General features: G+C 38.2%; 1 protein-coding gene across 6 annotated transcripts in view; it reads right to left on the bottom strand.

The window, feature by feature from the left end:
• The window catches only part of ERO1B (endoplasmic reticulum oxidoreductase 1 beta), a 64,911-nt gene extending 44,461 nt beyond the window's left edge, over positions 1-20,450 (bottom strand). For 4 of the 6 annotated variants that reach the window (XR_009220426.1, XM_058542970.1, XM_058542971.1 and 1 more), the window contains exons 1-4: positions 20,156-20,450; positions 12,300-12,419; positions 5,713-5,796; positions 1,145-1,186 (exon numbers count right to left, since the gene is read on the bottom strand). Coding sequence is in view for 5 of the 6 variants with exons in the window: in XM_058542970.1 (XP_058398953.1) it covers positions 1,145-1,186; positions 5,713-5,796; positions 12,300-12,419; positions 20,156-20,257 (348 nt within the window). In the remaining variant the exon portion in view is untranslated. Of the gene's footprint in view, positions 1-1,144; positions 1,187-5,712; positions 5,797-12,299; positions 12,420-13,065; positions 14,017-17,549; positions 17,806-20,155 lie in introns of those variants that run through there. The other 2 variants (XM_058542972.1, XM_058542973.1) reach the window with 2 other exon arrangements.
• Positions 20,451-27,813: the final 7,363 nt, after the last annotated feature.

Raw genomic sequence — 27,813 nt, 5'->3', positions numbered from 1 at the left:
ATGGCTCAGCAATCTTACTTCTAAATACAGACCTGGAGAAACTCTTACATGGGTGCACAATGAGACAAAGGACAAAGATGCTACTGCATCATTGTCTGTAACACCAAAAACTGAAAACAATTGAAACGTTCATCAACAGAGGAATGGATACCCATGACATAGTCATACAATTGAATACTATGCAGCGGTGAAAACAAAATCTACATATATCAACAGAGACAAAATTTCAAAAGCATAATACTGAGTAAAAATTAAAACTGAAAAAATGTTTTTAACCTGAAGAAATACAAAAATATACTATTACTTTAAATGTTTTAAAATTTCATATTAAAATATTTGTATATTACTTGTGGAATAAAAGTATAAAATAGAAAGTATCACAGAAGGATACCCATCAACTTCAGAGAAGTGGCTAGCTCTGGGAAGGGAGGAAATAGAATGGGATTGAGAAGGAGTCCAGAAGGATTTTAACTGTCTTTACACTGTTTATTTATTTATTTTAGATCTGAAAGAAAAATAAATGAAAGAGAGTGAGTACAAACAAAAGACCACACAGGGCAGAGAACACAAAAAGTAAATGAAGAGAGGATCCGTAAGGAAGCAGAGAGAGAGGGTGTCATGATCTTTATTACGTATGTACAACAGTAAAGAACAAGAAGTAAACTGTTACTTAAGAACATATGAATGGCAAAGTAAATGATGGCATGCTCATAAAAGGAAAAGGGTAATCTTTAATAAAGGAATATTTTAATGCCATTTACAAGTACTATGCTCAAAATACCTTGATAAGTGTTTACTCTATACAATAGAATCCTGAATATGACAAGTTGAGTAGTTAAAATAGAAAACTAAAAATACATGCATGATAAAACAACTGTTGTGTGGGCCACCTGAACTGTAGTTACACTTTATAGTTCTTCTAGAGGTTCTGAAAACAGAACTGAAGTATTTCAAAAGAGGCTATATAATCTAATTGCAAGAATATACACCCTCTGTTTCTACAACAATTAGGGATTTGGGATTCTGAGGCAAAAGGTGTCCATTTCCAACTAACCACATTATGGTTCTCTTCGGCAACCACTGTCAACAGTAAATGATAAGATTCACTATGTAAAGCAGAAATATTCAAAGAAGAGTGACTCACCTTATTAGAACTCCCAGCTTTAATTCCAACTGGAATTTTACTCTTAAAAGAACAATAACAAAAATTTTAAAAATGATGATTTTTTTTTGGGATTTCTTCACAAATTAGTAATGCTATTGCTCTAATACAAAGACTATTTTATTCTATGAGGAGAAAATATACATTCATTCAAATTCTGTTTCCATACTATCTTCTGAGGTAAAAGGTAATGAGTTTTACCAATTTACAGACTTGTAAATCATAGTATAGACAACCGAATGTCATATACAAAATCAGAGCATCAAAATCAGCTCTAAATTAAACTCTCAATGCAGTATTTAAGTTTATATAATTTTTAGGTTAAAAAAAAACTGACTAAATCACTTTTTTCATGACCTTTCTTACCACAGAAACAGAAGTTTTTAAAAATTTCAAAATTACTTGAAATATGTTATGCTCAATTTTAATTTCTACTCTAAGTTAACATTTAAAGTTTGGGCAATTTTGGATCAATACTAGAAGGCAGGGGTAAGTTCTTTGACCCATATGATTAACCTAGGGTTAAATCTAGGGTTTACCAATGGAAGAACTACATGTAGTTCCAACTTTCTTTTCTACAAAGCCAATTATTAGCTTTAGGCTTTAATAAACAAATCTATGAATTATAACAACTGGTTATCAAGCACAATTTTACACAAAAATCAAATCTGAAAGCAGACAATCACAGGCTGATCTTCTGATCAACCCAGGGGACTAATTTCCTATGCCTATTAATAGCAAATTACCTATTAAAAAATTTTCAGGTTTCATAGATAAATTTTAACCAAGTATTCAGAATAAATATTTTCCTTCAGGCTGAAGAATGTAAATAATAATAATGATGATAAGAGATTTTTTCCTTATCAATAAAAAGATCATAGAGATAGAAATGTCAGTTGCTGTCCGTATTTTATCATTTCAATGTCTTGAGTACCTCTAACAGAGGGCAGAAGGAGAAAACTATAAAACGTGAGTCAAATCTAGCAATCAGTTATAAGATCCTGAACTTAAAATATGGAATAAATGCTAACTAAAAGCACCCTCTGACTACTGTATGTCCTCTAACTGCTATAGCATAATATGCTAAAGTCAAAATCGTCAGCAGGTTTATAAAAGGTTTGATGTTAAATGCAGTAACTTCACTTAAGCAAATCTTAATACAGGTCATTTAGAAATATTGGGGTAAGCACCACAGATGATCATCATGAATAACATACAAATCACAAAAAAGAATTATTAAAAGTAATGATAAATGTAAAGCTAGTAACTAAAATCAAGCATGAAATAAACCTGGTTGTTGCCACTAACACAATCTGAAGCAGTCTGCTGCAAAATTACAAAATTAAGAGACCCTCACAATTAAATTAGACTTCAAATTATAGAATGCAGATTGTAACTCTGTATCATGACAAGTTTGGGTTCAAAGTGACATGCTTACTGAATTTTCCCCCAAAGAGAGAGAAATACGAATATCTTCCCATTACTTAAAAGAACCAACATGAAGGGATAATTTTTATCTCTGGAGAGAAAGGGAAGGGAATGGGATTGGGAAAGGAATAAACAGGAATTTTTGAATGCATATAAATATTCTATTTATGTCGGGGATTCACATACAAATAAACACTTTCATTTATTCTTATTAGAAACTTAAGACTGAAGAAGATAATCCACTGTAGACAATAAATAACTCATTATTTCAATATGAAAACAATTTAGAAATACACACTGTGCAAAGCCAAATAACTCCTACAACTCAGCAATAAAAAGGGAACTCAATTTAAAAATGGGCAAAGGATTTGAATGGACCCTTTTCCAAAGAAGATATACAAATGGCCAATAAGAACCTGAAAAGATGCTTAACATTACTGGCCATGAGGGAAATGCAAATCAAAACGAGATACCATTCACAATGATGCTTAAAATGAAAAAGACAGACAATAACAAGTGTTGACAAGTATGTAGAGAAATTAGAAAATACATTGCTGGTGGGAATATAAAATGGTGCAGCCACACTGAAAACAGTTTGGCAGTTCCTCAAATAGTTAAACAAAGTTACTATACGATCCAGCAATTCTACTCCAAGATATATACTCAAAAGAATTGAAAACATGCCCACACAAAAACTTGGACCTGAATGTTCGCATTTATAGTAGCCAAAAAGTGGAAACAACCCAAATGTCCATCAACTGATAAATAAACAAGATGAGGTATGTCCATACAATGGAATTATTGGGCAATAGGAACGAAGTACTGATATATGCTACAACATGGATGAATCTTGAAAACATTATGCTAAGCAGAAGAAGCGAGTCACAAAATACAATATCTTGTATGCTTTTATTTACATGAAGTGTCCCTAATAGGCAAATCCATAGAGACAGCGAGTGGATTAGTGGTTTCTGGTGGGAGGAGGGAGGAGGAAACCCGGAGTGACTGTGCATGGGCAGGGGTTTCTTTTTCGGGTGATGAAAATGTTTTACAATTAGATAGTGGTGGTGGTTGCACAATTCTGTGATTATACTAAAAACCACTGAATTGTACACTCTAGAAAGAGTGAATTTTATGGTATGTGAAATATGTCTCAATAAAGCTGTTATAAAAAACAATGATAGTAATAAAATATTAAAATAATAATTCAAGCTCATACTTACATGAACATACAATTAGATAAATAAAGAAAAAAATCTCTTGCATACAATAGAATGCCAACTAATAAATGCAGAAGAAATGGAATCAGAAAATCACTATTTGGCAAATATCACATAAATAATTAATTCAGGCAAAAGTCATCAATGGATGCTAAAACTATTAAGTAAAATGGGATATTTTCATAGTCTCAAAGATTTTTCCTACTTTACAGTGAAATCTGTAATCTTCTTTTTAAAAAAGAAATCTGACGGGGCCGGCCCAGTGGCGCAAGCGGTTAAGTGCGCGTGCTCCGCTGTGGCAGCCCAGGGTTCGCCAGTTCGGATCCTGGGCGCACGCCGATTGGCAAGCCATGCTGTGGAGGCATCCCATATAAAGTGGAGGAAGAAGGGCACGGATTTAGCCCAGGGCCAGTCTTCCTCAGCAAAAAAAGAGGAGGATTGGCAGATGTTCGCACAAGGCTGATCTTCCTCACAAAAAAAAAAGAAATCTGACAAACACCACTTTAACCAAGTGATCAAGATGACATCACGTGCCACCCACTATGACACACTGAAAAGAATACAACATCACTTCTACAGTACACCTGCCAAAACTGCATGACCTAATCTTAGGTCATTAGGAAACATCAGAAAAACCCAAAATGAGGATATTCTACAAAATAACTGGTGGGAAGGAAGGGAGGGAGAAAAAAGAAAAAAAGTCAAGATAACAAAAGACAAGGAAATATTGAGGGACCATTCCAGATTAAAAGAAGTCTAAAGAGACATGACACCCAAATGCAATGTACAATTCTGGTTCAGAAACTTTTTTTTTTTTTGGCTATAAAAAGCACATTATTAAGTTAGCTGGCAATATGTGATTAAGGTCTATAGATTAGACATTAGTATTATAATTAATGTTAATTTCCTGATTTTGTTAATTACACTGTGGTTAGGTAAGAGAATAATCTTGTTTTTAAGGAAATACACACTAAAGTATCAGGGATAAAGGATCATCATGTTGGTAACTTATACCTATATGGTTTAGAAAACAATAATATTAACAAATATATGCATATAGAGAGAATAATAAAGCAAACATGCTAAACATTAACATTTAAGGAATCTTGATAAAAAGTATATGGGAATTGTTTGTACTATTCTTGCAACTTTTCTGTATATCTGAAATTATTTCAAACTAAAAAGTTAAAAAACATATTTTATTCCTAAAGGAAAATGAAGATAATTTTTTTTTAACTTTTCCTTTAGGAAGGACACGGCTTCAGATGATTTTTTCCTATTTTCAAGAACAACAAACTAACTGGTTAGGTAAGAAAAGCAAAAGTAAAATGAAAATATAACGTAACTAATTACTGTTGAAGAAGAATATAATTAATTATGCTGGACATCAAAAAACGAAGTCTAAAACGTAGCCTTCCCTTACCAACAAGTATAGCCTTTTTTTAAAATTCTAACAAGACCAAGTAAAGACCTAATTCCAAACCTGAAATTTCCCCACTTTATGCACTAATTTCTAGTCTAAATTTGAAATTTAAGGTCCAGTAGCATTTTCTTTGCCTATGAAACAAGATGCAGATTCAATAAAGCATGCAATAAGAGTTAGTCAACTATAGATCCAATCCTAGAACAGGCCTCTGATTTTCCATCCATTTTAGTATCAAACTATACTTCCACATCCAATCACCAATACCACTGGATATGAGAGTTCTTCAAACCCATTTTGGTGACAAGTATAGAATAAATCTTCAATAATCTAGTTAAAAAGGAGAGAGCTGAGAGCATACAAATTTGATGACAAATCCAAATCCATCGATATTAGCCTGAAATACAGAGTTCACGCTTATCTACAAGTCCAAGAGAAAACAATTTTTTCCCTATTATTTTTTTTTTAATTTATTTTACCTCTGGACAGGGCTCCACATGACAGTCTTTTATTGAACAATGGCCATCTTCTGCCCAGAAAGGACATGGTCGCTTCAGATTAACCTTGAGAGAAAGAATGAATGAACATTAGTAAATGTGTATTGCAATTCTGCAATGCTCTCTAAGTGTCACTGTGCTGGGCACCAGTGACATGATGGTGAATAAGAAGGAAAAGCTTCCTATTCTGTGGCACCTATAATGTTCAGAATTTAAAATGACTGCAGTTTTTCAGACACCCTGATGTAATATTAATTTTTAAAAATAAATGACTGCTATTAGTTCTCTGACACTTCAAAAAAAGAATGAAGTCCAAGTACAGTGCTCATCAAAAGAGCCTGGAAAAGCATGTTAGGACTATGTTAGTGTCTTTCAGCCCCTTACTGCCACTTCACTGACCAAGGTTCTGTCACGCACCCATTCACTTCACAAATGTGTACTGAGCACCCACTATGTATCAGGCACCATGTAGGATCTAGGGGAAAAAGGCAGAAAAAGCACTTTCCCCCCTGGAACATAGAGTCTACTGGAGAGAACAGACATTAGATATTTATATGTTTATTTAATTACAAGTTGTGGTAAGCGCTACAAAGGAAAATCCAGAGTTCTGTGACACAAAATAATGGGGCTGGAGGAAGGAGGCCTCTGAGGAGGTAATATTTTTAGGATGGGTGAAAGTTGGAGGAAGCATGCGTTTGGATAAGGTGATAGAGCTTGGACAGTTCTGGGAAATGGAAAACACCAATTTAGCTAACTTTCTGTGGGGAGGGGGAGGGGGAGGTGGCTGGGAATGAGGGTAGAGATAGGCAAGGGACGGATCACACAGGACATTGTAGCCATTGTAAAAACTGTGGATTTTCATATTCTAAACACAATGGGAAGACAGGAATTCAATAGGACTTCCACATAGATTGCCCAAGCCAAAAATCAAAGTGTTATTCTTGTTTCTTCCCTTCTCTATCCCTTTCAAATAATTCATTATCCACTTCTCATCACCTCCACAGTCATCACTTATTTCTTGCCTAGACTGTTCAAGTCTCCCTGCTTCTACCACCATCTACTCTCCACAGTAGCCATAATTATCTCTTTGAAACACAATTCGGATCACATCAATCCCTGCTCTAAACCTTCCTGTGACTTCCCATCACCTTTAGGGTAAATCCAAACTCTGCAGCAAGCTCTGCAAGGCCCTTCATCACCTGACCTCTTGCCCACCTCTCTGACCTCATCTCCTACGACACTCCTCCAGCCACACTGGCCTTCTTGCTGGGACACACCAAGCCCCCTTCTGTCTCAGGGCCTTTACAGTGGCTGTTCTCTTTGCCTGTACTGTTGCTCCTCCAGATCTTTTTATGGTTCACTCCCTTCACCTCCTTCAGGACTCTCTCAAATGTCACCTCAGCAGAGAGAGCTTCCCTGACCAGAATCTCTAAAGTAGTGCTCAATATGCAGCCTCCACACACTGTTATATATTCTTTCATAGCACTTATCATAAGCCAATTATTATTTACTCTCTACATCTCCTGCTGTAAGGACCAGGATTTTTCCTTGTTCTTGGTTTTATCCTCAGTGCCTAGAACACATAATAGACACCTCAATAATTACGTGTTAGAAGTAAATACCTACATTACAGAGGAAGAGGCAAAAATAGGTACAGACTGGCAACACGAGGAGAGAGTAGTCAACTCTGTGGAGTGGTCAGGGAAGGCCCCTTTCGGTAACATGGGTACGACTAGAAGTTTCCTAGAGAAAGAGATTTCTAGGCATTGGGATCAGGATGTTTAAAGACAAGCATAAAACAGTATGGCACATTTGGGAACTCCAGGTTCCCCTGAACTCCTGGCTTGTCTATCTAACTGCCTCCCCGACATCTCCACTGTGCTCTTCCCTCCAGTAATTCTTGCCATCTCCGTAAACAGCAACTCCATTATTCTAGTTCTACAGGCAAAACCTGGATATCATCCTTGACTCTTCTCTTTCTCACTCCACATACAATACCTATGAAAATCAGGTCAGTTCAAAATCCAAGTCCTTATAATGGCCAAGAATGCCTTACATGTTCTGGTTCCTCTGCTCTCTGCCTCTTGTTCACTGGCCTCCTAGTTCCTCAAACACATGAGGCACGCTGTGGTCTCAGGGCCTTTGCTCTTGCTGTTCCCTCTGCCTAGAATGCTCTTTCTCCAGATATCCACATAGCTTGCTTTCTCACTCCCTTTAGGTCTTCCTCAAATGCCACCTTCTCAGTTTGTTGTTTTAAGTTGCTCCATTTTAGGCTAATTTGTTATGCAGCAATATATAACAAATATACAGTGCAAGGAGTGGGCTGTGGTAGACACTGAAACACACTGCTCAGATCACCCTTCAGGAATAAAGGTCTTATTACTCCAGCTGCTGGAAATGCTGCAGGCAGCCAACCTCAGCTGCAGAGAGCCACTTTGCCCAAGGTCACACCACCCCTTCCTATGATGGCCTTCATTCAATGACTGGTATAGGGATAAAAAGGCCTAGACCTCTCTCTCAAGTGGGGACAGCTCTGGAGGGTCATCCCATCTTAAGAAGCCCCCAAAGGGTCACCTGAGGTTTCCCCTGAGGCTGCATCATAGCTTTACATCTCTCTTTGCCCAGTCCTGATTTTCTCCCTTCCTTTTCCTTCCCTAAGTTGTTGGTTCCAAGAACAGTCCCCAGTTAACCTCTTACACACTAATCACTGTCTCTGAGTCTGCTTCCCAGGGAACTTAAGTTGTGACAACTTGTCCAGCTCCAGAAAAAAAACTACTGGTATTTTTACTAGGATCCTATTAAATTTATGTATTAACGTGGGGAGGATTAACATCTTTATGCTACAAAAGACATCTGTCCATTTGTTTTAGCCTACTTGCATGTCCTTCGGGAGTGTTTTAAAGCTTTCTTCTTTTAGGTTTTGCACATTTCTTGATACATTTATTCCTACATATTTTATCTTTTTCCATTGCTAATGTAAATGGGGATTTCTTTTACATTATGTCTTCTAACTTGTTCTTATTTGTAATCATGAAGATACTGATTTTTGTTTAAGTTTATAGCCTATCAGTGCATTTTTTATTGTTCATTTTCTTATTTCTTTTGAGTTTTCTAGGTATACTTCTGTCATTTATAAATATAATTTTACATATTCTTTTAAAATTTTTATATCTTTAGTTGTTTTTTCTTATTTGAAAATATACTGACTAATACCTCCAACACTGAAGGAGATAGTAGGTACCTTTGTCTTAGTTCCTGACCTAAATGAGAATTCCTCTAGTGTTTCCCCATAAGAAAGTTGCTGGCAATGCTAATGCTAGGATTGAAATTATGTTAAGGAAGTATCCATCATTCTTAATTTATTGACTTTTTTAAAAATCAGGAAAGTGTGTTGAATTTTGTTGAAGACCTAAAAGCTTCATCTTTGCATTCTTGGAATAAAATCCATGTGGTCGTGATATATTTTTTTGTAACATGCTGAATACTTAGGCATCATCTTTGATTTCACTTCTACCCTCACACCTTACATTCACTCCACCAGAAACGCTTGTTGGTCTTACCTTTTATACATGAAATTTAATTCGATCATTTTTCTCCTCTTCCAACTCTACTACCCTCTTCCAAATCCATATCATCTTTCATCTGGACTACTGCAATAGCCTCCTAAATGGTTTCTCTATTTCCTGTCTCACCTTTACAGTCTATTTTGTACACATCCCTCCAATAGCTTCTTATCATACTTAGAATAAAATCCAACATCTTTGTGGTTAACAAGGCTCTCTAATTTTTTTTATCTAGCCCCTAGCTGCCTCTCCAACTCTCCTTCTCATTCACTTCGCTCCAGCTATACCAATATTATTATTATTCCTCACAGTATAAACACTCTAAACCTTTATACCTGCAGTCAAGAGCTTTATACCTGCAGTTCTATTCCCGTTCCCTGGAATGTTCTTTCCCCAGAACTTGTCACGGCTTACTCTTTGCTCCAATGGCACAGCATAAGTACCCTCCTTTCCTGACCAACTTCTTTAAAATAGGGTTACCTACCTTCCTCACCCAAATTACTCTCTATCTCCTACTTTGCTTTATTTTTCTCCATATCATTTATTTTATAACCGTATGAAATTATATTTTATCATCTACTTGTTTACTGTTTGTCTCCCTAATCAGAATAAAAGCTTTATGAGGTCAGAGTCTTTGTCTTATTCACTGCTGTATCCACAGCACTTAGAATACAGCCTGCTACAAAGTAATCATTCAATAAATATTTGGTGAATAAAGACACAGAATGGACGGTACAAGAGAGAAATTATAAATACCAGCTATAGCAGCCAACTGACCAGTTGAGGAGATAGACTGTTGCTTCTACCTATATTTCCTTGCTTGCTGAATCATAACTATGTATGTGTATGTTTAAAATTAACCTCTTCTCTTAGCTTTCCTTTTCAGCCACTATTGTATGTAGAGTATACTGGTGGTGGCTAAAGTTCCTTTTTGTTTAATTCATAGGTTGACAGAACTAGAAGGGGTGTATATATCACCCAAATATCCTAGAGTTGGAGATAAACGCATTAACTAGATCATTGCATTACCCTCCCTCGGGAGAGGATATGAGTATGTTCTGGTTACATATGGAGTAATTTCATTATGTTGGTTAGAACATTTTTTAAATTGCACGTATAAGAAGGATGAATTGTATGTTGGCTAGCTAAGGACCACATTGTTATTTTTGCCTATCCAACTTTCAACTTTCCGTCTTCTGTAACATCCCCTGATCTCCTTTTGAGAAACAATGACTCCCCTTATATTTATGCAAATAGGACTGTTAACCAAAGTGTCTTTCCCTCTTTCAGTCAATGGGTCACATGACTCTACCTAGACCAACTGACCCTTTCTCCCAGAAATCTGACTCTTGTATAAAGTGTTGCGAAAAATATGGGAAAATGGTGAATTGGATGCAAAATTTTGGTGGTACCATAAAGAGAATGGCCATTAGTTCCTGGTCTGATTTCTATCTTTTCTGATGTATGCTTCTTCAGCTTATCTTTCAATTTTGTGAGCTGCTCCACATCTTTTCTTAATAAAACTTCTGTTCTGTTAGCCAACAAAAGTACCCTACCTAGGATACCTAAACCATTGCTTCTTCATTTGTAAAATGTGGATGATACTGACTTGACAGGATTTCAGTGTAAAGATTAAACAAGATATTCATTCATTTATTCAAATATTTGAGTGCCTACTATTGACCAGGCCTGTGGGGATACAGAAATAGAAGATACAATCCCAAATGGAGGAGTAAAGAGTGAGGGGCATGATATATTGAATGGAGATGTGATCTGGACGTTCTGTGAAGGGATGATCTTTGATAGAAGGAACACTTCCTCCACTGTATTATCCTGAACCATATGAAATTGGCAATATTCAACCATTTTGACCTATAAAAGCAACAACTTCATATGGTTAAACTTAATAGTAGAAAGGAAGCAGGAGAAAGCAGCTACAAATGCAGATAGATTTGTAGATTTAGGGGCGGGAATTAGAAGAAGCTATTCTCTAACCTGTCTTATTTGTATGTAAAATGCCTAGAATAATAGATACTTAATCGTTTATTTAGGAAAAGATTACTCTTCAAAACAAGTTTATGGAATCTGCATTCCTAAAGGATTTTGTATAGAGGAGAAACATTCACCTTTTTGGGATATTCTTGGTGCTGATGGGAAAAGGGGATGGGCTCTCAAATCTTTAATTTTATACTTTATCTTTCTGCACAACCTAAAACTACCAAAATACTGGATTTTTTAATCCTCAAAAATATTTAAAGGACTAAGATAACCTTTACAGAATCATGATTAAAAAAAAATCATGCTCAATTTTTAAAATGAAAATCAAGGAAATTATAAACCCAACTGAATACTGAGAGCAAAAGCACAGACAAAGCACAACAGCAGCTTTTAAAATACAGTTTTTAAATTTAAAATATTGTTCTTTTCAATATTGACTTATTGCTGTGGCCTTTAAACTATCATTGGTTAGTTTGTAGAGGTCTAGAGTAGACTACTGTTAGATTTCAGAACCAGTTCTACAGTATTACCACGGATGGTGTTCTACTTGTATCCTCAGGCTGGTTTGCAAGCCCTCTCAGTGAGTAACCCAATGAATGTCTCCTGCTGTGATGCTCTGCACTGCTAACAATGCTAGCACATGACACTGCCATCAGCACAACTCAAAACCTGGCTACGTGTGTCTAGATTGCAGAATCTAAGTTACAAGGGAGGCTGACAAAATAAGTCCCTGGCATTTTCAGCTTCTGTAGAGGGCAGAGTCTCTGCCTCAAAACCAAAACTAAAAGATGAAGAATTCCCCAAACACAGGAAGAGGGTTCAGATTCTTGGTGTTGAAAACGACTAACAGGTTTTCACTACAATACTTAACACATTCCAATGATAAAAGATATACATAGGGTTCTGAGAAGAGTCAAAACGGGTTTTCAAAAGGGTGATAAAAGTCACATCTGTAGACAGCTATATAAAAATTTTGGTACCAACAGAATCAAAAAATTATAACCATACCTTGTAATAACGGAAATAGTCTCGTTCTTGCAATTTTTTTATTTTGGGGAAGATTTTGAAGGTGTTGAAGTTATCAATGCTCTCAATATCACACAAGCAATCATCTAGGACTCCGATGACCTAGAAAAAAAAAATATATATATATATAATTTAAAATATGTAAATTACTGATGTTTCAACCTTAACAAATCTGTTTTATATAAAAAGATAATTTATACATTCAAATTAGCTAGTATTTGCTAATTAAGATACAGAACATTAAAGTAGTCACTTTTTTTACCATGATCAATTAAATAAAAATCAATAGAAGGATTAGATATACCCATTCTGAAGAACTAAACATTCTTGTTTAGTGGTCAAAAAGAAAGATATTGAATGCTCCTCCCTCTGCCTAAACATATATAAAATCCAAGTAGTCATTGGAATAGTAAAGCAATTTTTTCTAAGACTAACCTGGAAGTCACAGACTGTAATAATATTGCTGTTGTAACCCTATCTTTCTTTTAGACTGCCATTTATGGAACACTTATGTGACAGGCATGGTGCTAAGAGCATTACATGTTATCTCATTTATTCTTTAAATATCCTATAAAATAGGTATTATTATCCGCATTTTACATATAAGGAAACTAAGGCTTAGCAAGGTTAAAATAATTTTTCCAAAGTAGGAATGCGACTTAGTCCCACATCTATCACACTTTAAAATACATGCTCTTATCTACTACTCAAAGTATACATTAATCTAAGAAGAGAAACTGATATTTACAAAGTGAGTGCTGACTCCAAAAATTCCATAAAACATTCTTCAGCTAAATTTTAAAATGGGATTCACTGACATGCACATCTCAGATGAATCTTCAGGAAGTAATGCTGAGTGAAAAAAATCAATCCCAAAAGGTTATATATTGTGTGATTTCATTTATATAACATTTCTGAAATGACAAAATTTTAGAAATGGAGAACAAACAGATTATCGGTTGCCCGGGCTTAGGGAGTGGAGTAGGGGATGGGAGCTGGAGTAAGGGAGTAGAGTGGGAAAAGAGGTAGGTGTGGTTATAAAAGAGCAATAGGAAAGATCCTTGTGGTGAGGAAATTATTCAGTATCTTGACTGTGGTGGTAGATACACGAACCTACACCTGTGATAAAAGAACAAATACACACATACACAAATGAGACAAGTAAAACAGGAAATCTAAATAAGATCAGTAGATTGTACCAATGTCAATGTCTTGGTTATAATATTACACTGTATGTTTACAAAACGTCACCATTGGAGAAAACTGGATAAAAGGTACATGGCGTTTCTCTGTGTTATTTCTTACAACTGCATGGAACCTACAATTATCTTAATGAAAATTAAAATTTAAAAACAAAAATGGGACTCAGCCTATTAAAGGTTATTCATGTGATCCATAGAAGGAATATGTGCAGAGTGATCAGAAAACGGAAATCGGTCTTTTCCCAGTGGTTTCTTTCTCATGCTGTCTTCCGAGGAGTGTAAATGTGTCACCAAACTCCCCTACAACATACAGACTTAGAGCTATATTACCTTGAGATAAAGAACAAGGGATCATTATCAAGAATTTTGGCTCTGGAATTCTATATGCTTTGCTATTCTGCTTACTAAGATCCTGTCACTAGCTCTACTGAATTTCATTCTACTGCTCTAGCTTACTACTTATGAAACTTCAAATTCTAGCCCCCTAAATAATAGGGAAAAAAAAAATACAAACCAAAAAACTGTCTAGGTTTTACAAATATTTTATCCAGTGATTACTCTTTCTTATGAATTTTTCTTAAATTGTTGACTTATAATTAGTAAAGCACCCTATTTTGTTTTATTTTTTAAAAATATTTTAATTGTGATAGGGGCTGGGGTAAGATATACAAAACTACCATGTACATACTTCTAAGTCTTAAAGACTACTACTAAGACAAAAACCAGTGTATCACCAAACTTTTAAAAAACAGACATGGAATACTGCCAGTATCTTTTAAGTCCCTCATTAATTACATCCATCTTCCTCCCTTTGGAGATAAAAAATTTTATTTTATTTATTTAATTAATTTATATATATATATCTATAGATAGATAGATAGATAGATAGATAGATTTGTGAGGAAGATCAGCCCTGTGCTAACATCTGCCAATCCTCCTCTTTTTTTGTGGGGAAGACTAGCCCTGGGCTAACATCCGTGCCCATCTTCCTCTACTTTATGTAGGGCGCCAGCACAGCATGGCTTGCCAAGAAGTGGTACGTTGGTGCCCGCCTGGGATCTGAACTGGCGAACCCCAGGCCGCCGCAGCAGAGCACGCACTTAACCACTTGCACCACCAGGGCGGCCCCCCAAAATTTTATTTTTGTTAATTTCTTTACTTTTCTTTGTAATTTCATCACATATGATGTATCCCTAAACAATATACTTAGAGGGTTGGTTTTTTTCTGTTTTTGAACTTTAATATCAATGGAATCTAATGTGTGAATTCTTCTATGATGTGCTTCTTTTGCTAACATTTTGGCATCTATCCAAGATGATAAGTTTTATAGTAGCTCATTTTCCCTGCTGTGTTACATTATGTGAAAATATCACCACTTCTTTGTTCTATTGTGATCAATATGGTAGGCAGAATAATGGCCCCCTAAATATGTTCATGTCCTAATTCCTGAAACCTGTGAATATGTTATTTTACATGGCAAAAGGGATTTTGCAGATGTGATTTAGTCAAGGATCTTGCAATGGTAAGATTATACCGGATTATTCTCGTGGACTCAATACAAAGCTCCTTATAAGAAGGAGACAGGAATGTCAGAGTCAGAGAAAGACTGGAAGATGCTACATTACTGGCTTTGAAGATAGAGGAAGAGGCTACTAGCCAAGGAACACAGCAGCCTCTAGAAGCTTGGAAAAGGCAAGGATCAATTCTCCCCTAGAGCCTCCAGAAGGAAGCAGTCTATTGATACCTTGATTTTAACCCTGTAAGGCCCATTTTCAGACTTCTTGTCTATAGAACTATAAGATAATAAATTTGTGTTGTTTTAAGCCACTAAGTTTGTGGTAATTTGTTACAGCAGCAACAGGAAACTAATACAATCCATATTTAGGTTGTTTCCTATACAAAGAACAATGCTATACAAACATTTTTGGACGTTATCTCCCAATATATACGTGTAAGAGTTTCTCCAGATAATATGCTTAGGAGTGGAATTACTATAAGTTTTACAAGGGAATGGCAGGCTTATTTCCAAAACAGTGGTGCCAATTTACAATCCTACCAACAGTGGATAGAAGTTACTGTTAAGTCATATCCTCACCAATATTTGATATTAATCTGTAATTTAATTTTTGCCAATCTAATAAGCACGAAAGGGTATCTGATTTTTTTTTAATGCAATAATGCGGTACAAGGTTATGTTTTATAAGGCATTTGTATTTCTTCCTGTGTGAAATGTCTGTTCATGTCTTTTGTTCATGTTTCTATTAGGTTCTTTTTCATACTGACATGCAGGAATCAATACTGCTCTTTCCCTATTCTATTACATTCTTCTGGAACTCCAATCAGACATATTATACCTTCTTATTCTATTCTCCATATCTCTTAAGCTCTCTTTAATATTTACTATCCCATTATCTCTCTGGGCTTCATTCTGAATAATTAACTTGCATTTATTTTCCATTCATTTATTCATTCATTCAACATATTTATTGAAGGCCTAACATAAGCCTTGCACTGTTCTAAATGCTGGGAAAATAGAATTAGAAGAAAGAAAAGCAACACAGACAAAAATCTCTGCCCTCCAAGAGCTTACATTCTTATAAGAGGAGAGAAAAAAAAATGAATAAGCAAAGTATAGAGTCTGTCAGGTAGTAATAAAGTGATACAGAGGAAAACTAGAGAATGGAGACAGCTATTGCAAAATTGGGTCTGCTACTATTAAAAAAGGGATAGTTATAGAAGGTCTCACTGAAATTTTGGCAAAACTTCGAGGGAAAGGAACAAGCCATACTTTTTGCAGGGAAGGGTGAAGCGGAGTGGGGGCCAGTGAGTGATGAGTTGTGAAAAAATGCTGCTGATAGGTAAAGCTAAAGTTTAAAAACTAACTATTGGCTTTAGCAACAAGGAAGACATTAATGACCTTGACAAGACCAGTTTTGGAGGAGTGGTAGGGGCAAAAGTCTCACAAATGGGCTGAAGCAAGGGCCAGAGTAGGAGGACTAAAGATAACTCTTTTGAGAAGTTTTTCTATAGAGGGGAACAGAAAAATGGAGCAGAGCCGGAGGAGGGGTGAGTCAAGAGAGAACTTTAAAATAGCAGAATTAACAGTATGTTTTATGATGACAGTAACAGTCTATTAGAGAAGGAAAAATTAATGATCCAGGAGACAAAGGGAAGATTTGCTCAACCATGTCCTTAAAACAGAAAGAAGGCATGGGACCTAATATACAAGTGGAGGGACTGGCCTTTGATAAGAGTACAAACAGTTCATCTATGTTAATTGACAGGGAGTCAAAACATGTGGGTACCAAGACCAGCAGGTGGATAGATGTGGATTGCTCTGATTACTTCAGTTTTGTTAGTGAAGTATGAAGCTAAGAGCGAGGATGGAAAAAGAGGTGTTGGAGGATTAAGTAGAAACAAAAAGACATAAAATGGTTGTCTAATTCAATAATCATTTCTTCTGCTGAGTATAATCAGCTATCTAATCTACCCATTGAGTTTTTAATTTTCTTTCTAGAACTTCTATTTCATTATGTTTTAATCTTTTTGGTCATTCTTTAAGCAAGTTTCTCTCTGTCTCTTTTATAATTTAAACACATTAAACATAGTGATTTTAAATTATTGTATGATATTTTCAGACTCTAAAGTCATTACAGGTCTACTTCTGTAGTCTATATTTCTAATACCTCATTCATGATGCCTTGTATGTTTTGTGGTTTTTTGACTGTTAGTGGGTTATTCTTCTTGGCACTTTATCTTCAAGAATTCTTTAGGGCTGGGTTGAAAACAAATTCCTCCAGAGGGGATGGATATTTGCTTTTACCAGTAAACTGGGGCATATCAACCTGGGACTGCTATAAATTCAGTTTTCCACCTGCAGCTTTTCCCAGCACAGATGCCATGAATATAGCCTGCAAACCTATACAAGAGCTGTTCATGGTTACAAATTCTCAAGGGAGCTTTCTCCCCTCTCCCTTAGCAAGTTTCTTTGCTTTCCCCTTACTCGTAGTGGGACTCATTTCTCATTTACCCTGATATTGAGGATGTAGCTCTTCGGAGTCCAAGTTTTATGGTGGGACCTCCTTTTAGTTTCCTCTCTTTGGGCAGACACACGCTTCATTTCTTGTCCATTCCACCCCACGCAGCTGTTAAAGCAGAAGCTCAAGGTCTTCCAGTTTGGGAAAAATCCTCGCTAAGAGACTGAACCACACTGTTTGAGTCCCAAGGTCCTGGCTTTCCATTTTTTTCGGGGGGTGGAGGGGGCTCTGTGTATTCCTTGATTTCATGCCACCTCGGAAATGCATTTAGAAAGATTTAAAAATATATCCTACTGAAATTACTTCTTTACAGGAAGATTAACTTGTTATATCGCTTGTATGCACTGTCTTTAGTTCCTAGTGCTTTGCCATATTACAGTGCACATTTGCATTTCATTTATAAGAAAACTGGGTATGAGATATATAAATGCCTATCATTTTATGTGCTCAAAAATAATTTTATGCTTTTATTGCAAGGAGATGTATTCAAAATATTCATCTCCTTAAATAATTTCTTGTGAATAGAGGTATTTTTCAAAACTCTAATTCTTCCCTTAATGCTTTACTGTTTTTCTTCCAATTTAGTATATGGAAGAGAAGTGGAAGAACTGGCTAAGTTCCACTTTTTTATTTTCCTGGGTCTCCCTCTGCTTTATTTCTATACAAAGAAGAAAGCACACTGAGATGTCCCCTAGAGACCAGAAAGGAGCCCACTAGGCTCTGTTTAATCTTGTTCACTTACTTAAATGTGCGATATTAGTCATCTAAGCGCTTTGAACTTCAATTATCTCAACAGCCCCACTTCTGAAAGATGTATCAAATAGAATGAGATAATGTATATTTAAACATGTTACAGATTAAAGTACTATCTAAAATAAAATCAAACACTATATTAGAAAGTACCACTGGAAATGTATTCACTTTTGAGGATTGTTTGGCTCAATGCTACTTTGACTATGCACAAATCTTTAACTGTTGAACTACATATATTCATTTGAACACAATGAAATTAAAACTACATATATTTATTTGGATATAATAAAATTTAAAGTACGTATGCAATTATAAAACTTTAATACACATAATTAGTGGTAGGTGAAGAAATCTAAAATGAAGCTTCTAGATTGGTGACAAAGTACACAATTAGTGTCTGTTACATAAAAAGAAAAAGAGAAAAATTTCCTTTTAGAAAAATATCTAAATTAATTTCCACTCAAAAATACCCAACAAGTAACTAGAAAATAATTCTGCCAAAAACAATATGGAAAATTTATTATTCATAAGTCTGGTAGATAGACCCAGACTTCCACTATTTCAGTGTTTTCCAAGTGGGGTTAAAAGATAGTGCAAAGAATAAATACATTACAGCTACTTGCAAGGCTTGTTTAAAACGCTGATTCCTGGATCACATCCAGATCCACTAAATCAGAACATCTGGCAGTAGGGCCAGAGAATCTGCATTTTTAACACGCTCCCCAATACCAAAACCAAAAGTTTGCCCCTCTTATTTTTATCATTCATTTTTAAAATATTCAAACATGGACACAAATAGAATATTCAGACATTCTGGGATTCAGGACACCATAACGCCATGAAAAAGTGTCTGAATAAAGTCAGGAAAACATGTTTACACGCTTACACTCAGCTACCTTCCATTTTTCTTAGCAATCAGCATTTAATTGCTTCAAATGACATCTCCCCTCATTATCCGGCCATCTGAGACACCTTTTTTTCTCCCAGCTCTTAGCAGTTTTGCCACTTTGCAGCAGGTGCAGACAAGGCACGGCAGCCCCTGGCAGCAGTCTATTCAAATTCTACTATATAAACAAGAAGTAAACACCTTTCTGAAGGCAAAAGGCTCTGGACCACTTAACCCTCCCATTTCCAGCATATTGAGAACACTTCTGAATCATATGCTTCACAAAGACAACCCTCAAACCCTAATTTACTCTCCAGCCATGACCTCACTACTGAGAGAGCCACAAAGCCAGACACAGACCCCCATGCTCCTACTTGGGCTCACGTGGTGATGCGACTTTGCAGACAGGGGTAAAAGCTGGGTAAACATATAGCAGTCCTGAGCAAGGGAAGATGCTTAAGCAAGGGTAAAAGCCGAGGGACTCTCAAGGCCAGAAGTTCAAGGAAGTTAAGTCTTGTCCTCCTCCCAATCAGTCCGCTTTTGAGGGGCCCCAGGGTCTGTCACCTCTCCTCCGTACCCCACCCCCAACCCCGCCACAACCCTTGAAGGGGCGGGCTTCACCGTTTCTCTGCGTGCTCTCTTCGCAAAGCAGCCGAGGATGCTTTCATTCCCGTCCCATCTCCCGCCACACTCCCAGCCGCTTAAATAATAAAAATACAAACGAAAACACCTCGGGGACCGTCACTATCTTCCTCTTTTTACTGCCATTACCCAATGAGTGTTGCCACCTCCGCACACCGCAAGCGGTTCGCAGACGTTTCCTGGACTTGACTGTCAGGTTTTCAGCCCCCAGTCCTTTCCGCTCGCCACCACCCACCTCAGGGGCCGGCCCCGGCCCTCCCCGCGCCACAGCCGCGGCCCGTTCGCCGGGGGTCCCCGCCCGTCATCACTCGCGCTTACCTGGGCCTCGACGACGCTCGGGAGGAAGCTCAGGGTAACCAGCAGCTGCACTGCGGCCGCCGCCCCCTGCCCTGCGCCGGCCCGCCGGACCCCCCGGCTCATGCTGACCTCTCCCCACACTGCGGCCGGCCGCTCCCCTGGGGGCCGGAGAACGGCGGGTAGCCCGGGAGACGACCCAACGGGACGGCTCCCGGCGGCTGCGAGACTCCAGGGTCAGAGGTCTGCACGACCCTCCGGAGGCCGCCTAGGCTCTCCCCGGCCCCCGGCAGCGGCAAATGAGGCAGGAGCGCCGAGCGCCCCCACTTCATCCCCCCAGGCGGCCCCGCCCCCAGCTTCCCCTTGGCCCCGGCCACGCCCCCTCCGAGCGCGGGGCTTGTGGGAGTTGTGGTCCCGCGCGGCTAAGAGGGCGCCTCCGGCCGGAAGGCGGGGCCCGCGGTCGAGCGAACCCGGGAACTACAACTGCAGAGACCGCTCCGCCTCCCCTCGGGCTCCAAGGCGGCCAATGAGGCGGGACCACGCGGGCCTCCAAAACAAGAGGAGGGCGGGGGGGTGGAGCGGTGCGCCCTCCCCTCCCGCCGGCCGCGTTCGCTGCGCCCTGTCCCTAGGCAGTTGCTCCCGGAAACGAGGCTGGGGTGGGGGGCCCTCCCTGTGTCATTGTTCCCTGACACTGACACCACACAGCCGCGAGGCTCCAGGATTCGCCCAGCACCTACGGAAATTAGAAACGAACATGCGGGGTCTCCGACTTTCAGTCTGAAGCGTATTATCTTATCGACTTTTCTATAGCCTCGCATCTACTGCGGGTGCCTAGATAAGCCACCTGCGACTCTTTTCTTTTATACGCCGCAGACGTGGTTGTCATCCTCTGCCTCTTCCCATTCCCACTCCTCTGTTGACACATACAAACATAATGCACGCTAAAGAATGGGAACAAACGCAAAAGTTTATAATAAAATATGGGAATGGGGATAAACACACAGAAAAACTTGGAGTGATAGTGACTGGGTTCAGCCCCACTTTTAAAACACTCTAGTTTATGTGGCCTTGAACACTTAACCTCTGTGGACCTCAGTTTGTCCATCTATAAAGTAAACACAGTAATACCCCCTTCAAACATTGTTGTAGGACTACATATATACAAGTTTATATACATAAAAGGCCTAGTATGGTGCCTCACACAAAGAAGTGTTCCATAAATAATAGCTGCTATTAGTTTTATTCATATCCTTGATTTCTAGAAAACTAGTAATACATCACCTTACATTTATGTAATGTGTATCAGTTTCCCATCACTTCTAAAACAAGTTACCACAAATTTATTTGCTTAACACAAAACAAATTTATTATCTGTAGTTCTGGAGGTCAGAAATCCAAGTTGGATCAGCGGGGCTGCATTCCTTCTAGAGGCTTTAGGAGGCGATATGCTTCCTTGCCTTTTCCAGGTTCTATAGGCCATAAGCTTAATCACATCTGCAAAGTCCTTTTTGCCATATAAGGTAACATACTCACAGGTTCTGGGGATTAGGGCATGCACATCTCTTTGGGGGTGGGGGGCAAGGGGGCATTAATGAGTCTGTACATAGTGCTTTATACCTTTTGGAGCATGGTCATATTTTGCGGAGTTTAGTGCAAAATGAAAATGCAAGGTCCTGGTTCAAAAAATATTAAGAATTTCAAGACAGTGACAATAGAGCACCAAATCAAGTGGAGAGCTCTTCTAAGCACAGAGCCCTGTGTGACTGGCCAGAAGCCAGCCCTGTCAGTCTTTTTCCTCTTCAGCAGCTCTTTCTCTTCTGCCTCCAAACACGTCCAGCTCTTCCCTAGGTTGAAAACAAACAGAATTTTTGCTTGATTCTTCCAACTACTTTCCCATCTCTCCTCTTCTTGGCCAAACCTCTCTTTTCTATCCTCCCATTCCCTTCTTTCCCTCATATAAATGTGCCCTGTCCTCATCATTCTACTAAAGCTTTCCCCTTATCAAATCAGTGGACTTTTCTCAAGATTCCTTGTCTCAGCACTGCATTAGATGTTATTGGTAACTCATACTTCCCAGGATTATGTTATAAAAAAAATCCTGGTAATTTTTGATTGTTGTTTAAAAAAGAGTGGATTATAAATTTTCTTATTATAAAATCTCAGGTCCTTGAATGCACCTTTAATCTCAGGTCCTCTAGTGTTTGTGATATCGTGCAGAATCCATGGCCTGTAGTTAGAGCCCCTCTAGATTTGTCATTGAAGAACAATTTGAGTGCTCACTTAATGGAAAGAGGAAAGCGGGCACAGAACTCCAATGCAATCAGATGGCTTTTGTCCTCTTGGTTATCTAATCCAGAAAGTAACAGCAACAATACCCCCTATTTGTTTTTAGCTCAGAAGCCCAACATGCAACTTCTGGGGATGAGTGGGTGTTTTTCTTCGTGAATGAAATTGGAATTTGCAGGTGTTTGTGATGAGATACGGTGTACCCAAATTTATTCAGAGTGATGTCGATTGGGATCTGTTTTACTGTTCATTGTTATGAGTGTTAAGAAAGGATTGTTCCTTTGTGAACAGACTACTCTTCTCTTTGTTCTCTCACTCTGGCCTCTTTATTCACTTTTACCTTCCGTAAAATCAACTATGCTGAAACCAGCACTGTGAGATGTATGGATGGTGTCACCCCTGCTTCCTGCAGAGTTCCACAGTGACGTGCCATTTGAATCTTTCCATCCCTAACACTATGGTTGGAAGTTGTAGCAGAGAAAGGAAAGTGCACACACTAATCCCCTTTGGTTGCAAGCCACAAAAATGGGCTCTAGGTAAATTTTTTTTTTTAATAGCAAATGAAAAAAATGTGGATTAGTTGACAGTACCAGGAAGGCTTCACCACTCATGCCTCTGGAAAGATAAGTCCATCAGGACAGCATTGAAGGACTGCAAGGAGAGTCTTTTCCAGGGCACTGCCATTGGACTGATCAATTCCAATCACTTTTAGTTCTTTGTCCCTCCTATCAAAATTCAAATTCCTTGTAAAGTTTAGCTTGCAGGGAGGGAGCAAGCTTCTTGATTGACAACCCCACAAGGCTACACAGAATGAGCAAGAGATAATTACCCAGTGAGTGTATGAATAGTGAGTGCTACTACTTTCAATTATTAATAGAAGGGGAAATGATGCTAAACAGACAAAAGCAACAGATGTCCCCGTCAGGAAGTCATGTTTTTATTCGGATCCTCCATTTGCACTTACTTTTTTTTTTTCTTCAGCTGGTATTTACACATTCATTAAATCATCACAGATGTCCTGAGTGTGGAACACCAAAAAGCACACATCAGGACACTGGCAGCCCAGAAATAGCAACAATATGCCTATTGTAGCTAATGTAATTTATGATTTACTAACACCACCTGGATTAGATGAACCTAATTATCTGGAACTATGGTGTAGAAAAATTGACCACATTTTTCTAATGGAAGAACTTATCAGCCTCCCAGATCTATTGATCAGAGAAGCGTCAGGGCCAGCTATGAAGTCAATCAGAACAACTCCCTCATTGCAAACAGTGATAATTTATCATTGATTTGGTTGGGACAGATTATGGGAGGGGATTAACCTCAAGGAACAATCTTTGTATAGAGGTAATTACGCTAGGGCCAGCCATGACTATATTTCCCATGTTTCTTAGTGGAGCCAAACAGAACTAGCCTTGGATGACCTCAGTGTGCTTCACCTTTTCAAATGAAGAGTGTCAAAATATGCCTAAATCAAGATTAATCTTATTCATATTTGAAATGTAGTTACACTGTTACCACGCACAAAAGCAGATTTATATTTATTGCAGATTCACTCCGTTTTGCTCTCAAATACAAATGATTCTCCCGTCCCTCTTATGTCTTTGTTTCCCTTCCCCTCCTTTGCACTCCATATCTCCCTCCTCTGTGAGAAGATGGCCTAACTATCTCATCCCCATAGGCCAGAGTGAGTCATCCAGAGTCCTAGTGCAGCTCCTACCCGAGACATTCATTTAGCACTAACAATCTGCTGCTCTGTCTTAGGAGTTAGCTTTTCTTGTGTATATGTGTATTATAGACATCTAGAGTGTAAAGTTTTAGAGGACTCTATCTTCTTATACTATATTCTCTTTAATGGCTATCTCAGTTCCTGTGAACAGCAGTCTATAAGTATTTGTTGATTGACTGGTTAATACTATTTGGGATCTCAATTTATCTTAGAAGATGTCTATCTCAGAAGCAGTCCTGGATGTGGTGCCCCGGAAAGTTTCCTGTGGACAGCTGGGAAGTGGCTTCATTGGACAGGAACATTGCTGGAGAAGACAATAAGATGAAACTGGCAGCCTTTCATTAAGACAAGAGATTACAGTTCCTTAAACAGAGGTGTATTTGGGGGACTACCAGAAAGACTGAGGGAGTAACAGACTTGTCAGAGGACTGGTTGAGACCAATCACTGGAAATCCATTACTTTTTTTCTGAAGCACTATTTGATATGTCTATAGATAATGGTTGTTGAAGTGAAGGCTTGAGAATTGTCTCGAATGGATTACTGTAATGCTTAAGAGACTTTGTGAATCCACAAAATTGCACTAAGTATTTACATTTTCAAGATATGATCAAATGTATTGTGTTTCTTTGATGATTTTTTGGCTTGGTTAACTTGTGACTTCTAATGAAGGAGGAAATCATTGATGAATGGTTCTAAATAAATGTTAAGGTAATGGGGTGGAAATTTAATAACACCAGTAATTTTCACTCCTCATAGCAAGCTGAATTGTGATTAATGAACCTGCTGAGTAATGGCTATCTGTTGTGTTTAAACAACTGTATTTATAGATAGTACTGATGTGTTAACTGGTCACGGCAATTTTTTTAAAAGAGGATTTCCGCCTCTAACTTAGTTATAAGGGGAATTTTTGCTTGATGATAGGATTTCTGAATTTTAGTAAGGGACTTTCTTCCCCTTTTCTTTTGAGAAATAATAGAGATTAAAAGTAATCAAAAGGAAAGAACTTGGCTGGCCTGTGGCTTGTTATGAGTTCCCTACCTAAAGCATTCATTGTTTTTCTTTAATATTTACTCAGCTGTGACACTCTCAAGTATTTTCACTTAACAGCATGAAAGCTGATAAACTTGAGTAAGTTAGAATTATTTCCATTTCTAAAGGAGTTTACCTGGTGATATGTGCAGTTTGGATAATGCCTTCTGTTATATAACAAACGTATTATGGTATTATAATAGAAGTTAATATGTAATGTGATCGGGGAAAATCTATTAAATGTAAATAGTTGGGAAAACTAGCATCATAATTCTGCCAATTTCATTCTCCCGCCTAATTTCTACAATGCAAGAGACTTCAGATAATCACAAAGTTGTATGTAACTACCTACACTTTGGAACTATCTGACTTCTATCCACTCTCCTACTCCAGTCCACTCCACATAGGGCCCAGGGCACCTCACAGGGAGGGCTAACCCCGAGAATGCTTTCACATTGTGAAAACAAACATCACGGCAAGCAGAGAGGGACAAGGTCATGGAGATGGTGACTGCAGATAAGGAAAGGCAGAGAAGGTCATATTCGGCCAAAAGTGGCTGCTGGAGGGGTTTCTGTGTTGGCACTGACTGAGTTCCTCCCTCTTGTCAATCTGTACCGCCAGTCACGGGAACCTCAAGAAGTTTAGTTTTTCCAAATTTAGTTCCTTTTTCCTGAGTTCAATCAAGTATGTGTACTGAGTCCAGTCAGTTGCTTCGTCCTTGCTTTGTCCTGCTGCTTCTTGTCCAAGGGGCACATTCACACTTCCTCCCCTCTACTGCCCTACTGTCCCCTCTTACTCACCCCCACCCCCAGTAGGGGGTGTGCAGTCTCAGTTGGGCAGGATCTCGACCTCCTGTGCATCATTCTCTCTCACTTGCCAACATCTTGACTCAGATTAGGATTCCGTTTGGCCTTAACAGAATCACATACTTGCTGGTTTCCATTTTGTATTATTTCCTTTGGTCTATTTAGGGACTTTTGATGATCTCTCACAGATACACATTCTTTAAGAATATTGTCCTTCTACTTGAGAAGGACGACCGTCTTGCATTTAGAATATTGCATCAAAACCCTGTGCTCTTTTCTGGAAAAAAGACAAGCAAGGCACATGCATCTTACCTAATATCTCTTAGGGTTAGAATCCTGGTGGAAGTCTCATTGTTTGTGACTGTCCACAGTCACCCCCAGAAGCAGGATGAGCCGCCATTCTAAAATACATTCTTGGGACTCTTCTAGTCCCCCCAAGGGTGAACAGGTCATTACACCCCTCCTTTCTGCCATGATTCCAAGGATTCACTTTCTATTCTGCTATACAATAAAATCAACTAGCTATTTCTTAGAAAATACTACCTATTTTCACCAGTCTGCAATTGCTACCAGCTTATAAAACAATCAGAAAACCTGGAGAAAATATCCAGTTATTTCAGAGATTACTTTACAATTACTTGGGAAAATCTTTCCCCCCAGTTATCAGGTTCTGTTTTAAAAATGTCTTAAAATCTGATACGCCTAGTCTGGGGTGCTTTTTTCAAACATCCCTGGATTTATCATACAACTAAATTAGAGTGATTCTTCGCTGTACAACATAATTTACCAAAGAAGTCCCTTACCAAATGCCTTCATTGTAGTTTTTTAATCACCATGTGCAAAAATTTACTAATTTATCAAAACTAATTTTTTAATAACAAAAGAATAGTTTGGAAATTAGTAGTTATGCTTATTCAAAAACTTGTGTTTATATCTGAAAGCTTTGAGAAATCATTTTTTAATAGACTTTATTCTTTAGAGCAGTTTTAGGGTCACAGTAACATTGAGCAGAAAATACAGTTCCCGTATACACCTGCACCCAACACACACAGCTCCCCTACCCCAAAGTCCTCCACCAGAGTGGTACATTTGTTACGATCAATGAACCAACACGAGCACATCATTATCACCCCAAGTCCACAGTTTATTTTAGGGGTCACTTTGTGTTGTACATGCTATGAATTTTGACAAATGCATAATGACATGTAGCCACCATTATAGTGTCATACAGAAGAATTTCACTGTCCTTAAAATCCCCTGTGCTCCACCTATTTATTCCCCTCTCCCCACTGAAATTATTTTTTAGTAAACTTCCTACCCTGAGATTTATGTCACAAATGGAAAAAGTCCACATCAGCTGGAATTAATTTTAACCATGTAGATTAAAACAAAATGAAACATGAAATTCATCAAGCTGAAATGGTGTCTCTCCACTCTGTCTGCATAATGTGCTTTCAAGAGAAAAACATTGATGAGTGGTTGTGTCCAGTTATCTTATTAAACATTAATGATTATCAACTCAATCTTCTGACCAAAATTATGAACGAGGAAGGTGGGATTTTAAATCTTCCAGCAATCCAGTTACCTTGAGCTAAATTGGAGACAAAAGTGTCTGTAGCACTGTCAAGGTTATGGAAGAAAATCAAGATACAGGACCTTCCTTGGGTAGCTTTGAGATAGCACTGTATAGCTCAGACTTCCCACATCATTCTGTGCCCTCACGTATGAATTGACTAGTGCTTCAGACCAGAATTTGCTTGGGACTCTATGCCTCAGCGTGCTGCACAAGGTATTTATGCCACCTGCATTTCCCCATTTTGTATCT

This window comes from Diceros bicornis, chromosome 6, assembly GCF_020826845.1.
Source record: "Diceros bicornis minor isolate mBicDic1 chromosome 6, mDicBic1.mat.cur, whole genome shotgun sequence".
Taxonomy (NCBI): domain Eukaryota; kingdom Metazoa; phylum Chordata; class Mammalia; order Perissodactyla; family Rhinocerotidae; genus Diceros; species Diceros bicornis.
The sequence above is the reverse complement of the archived record's forward strand: the minus strand, read 5'-3'. Positions and strand labels throughout refer to the sequence as shown.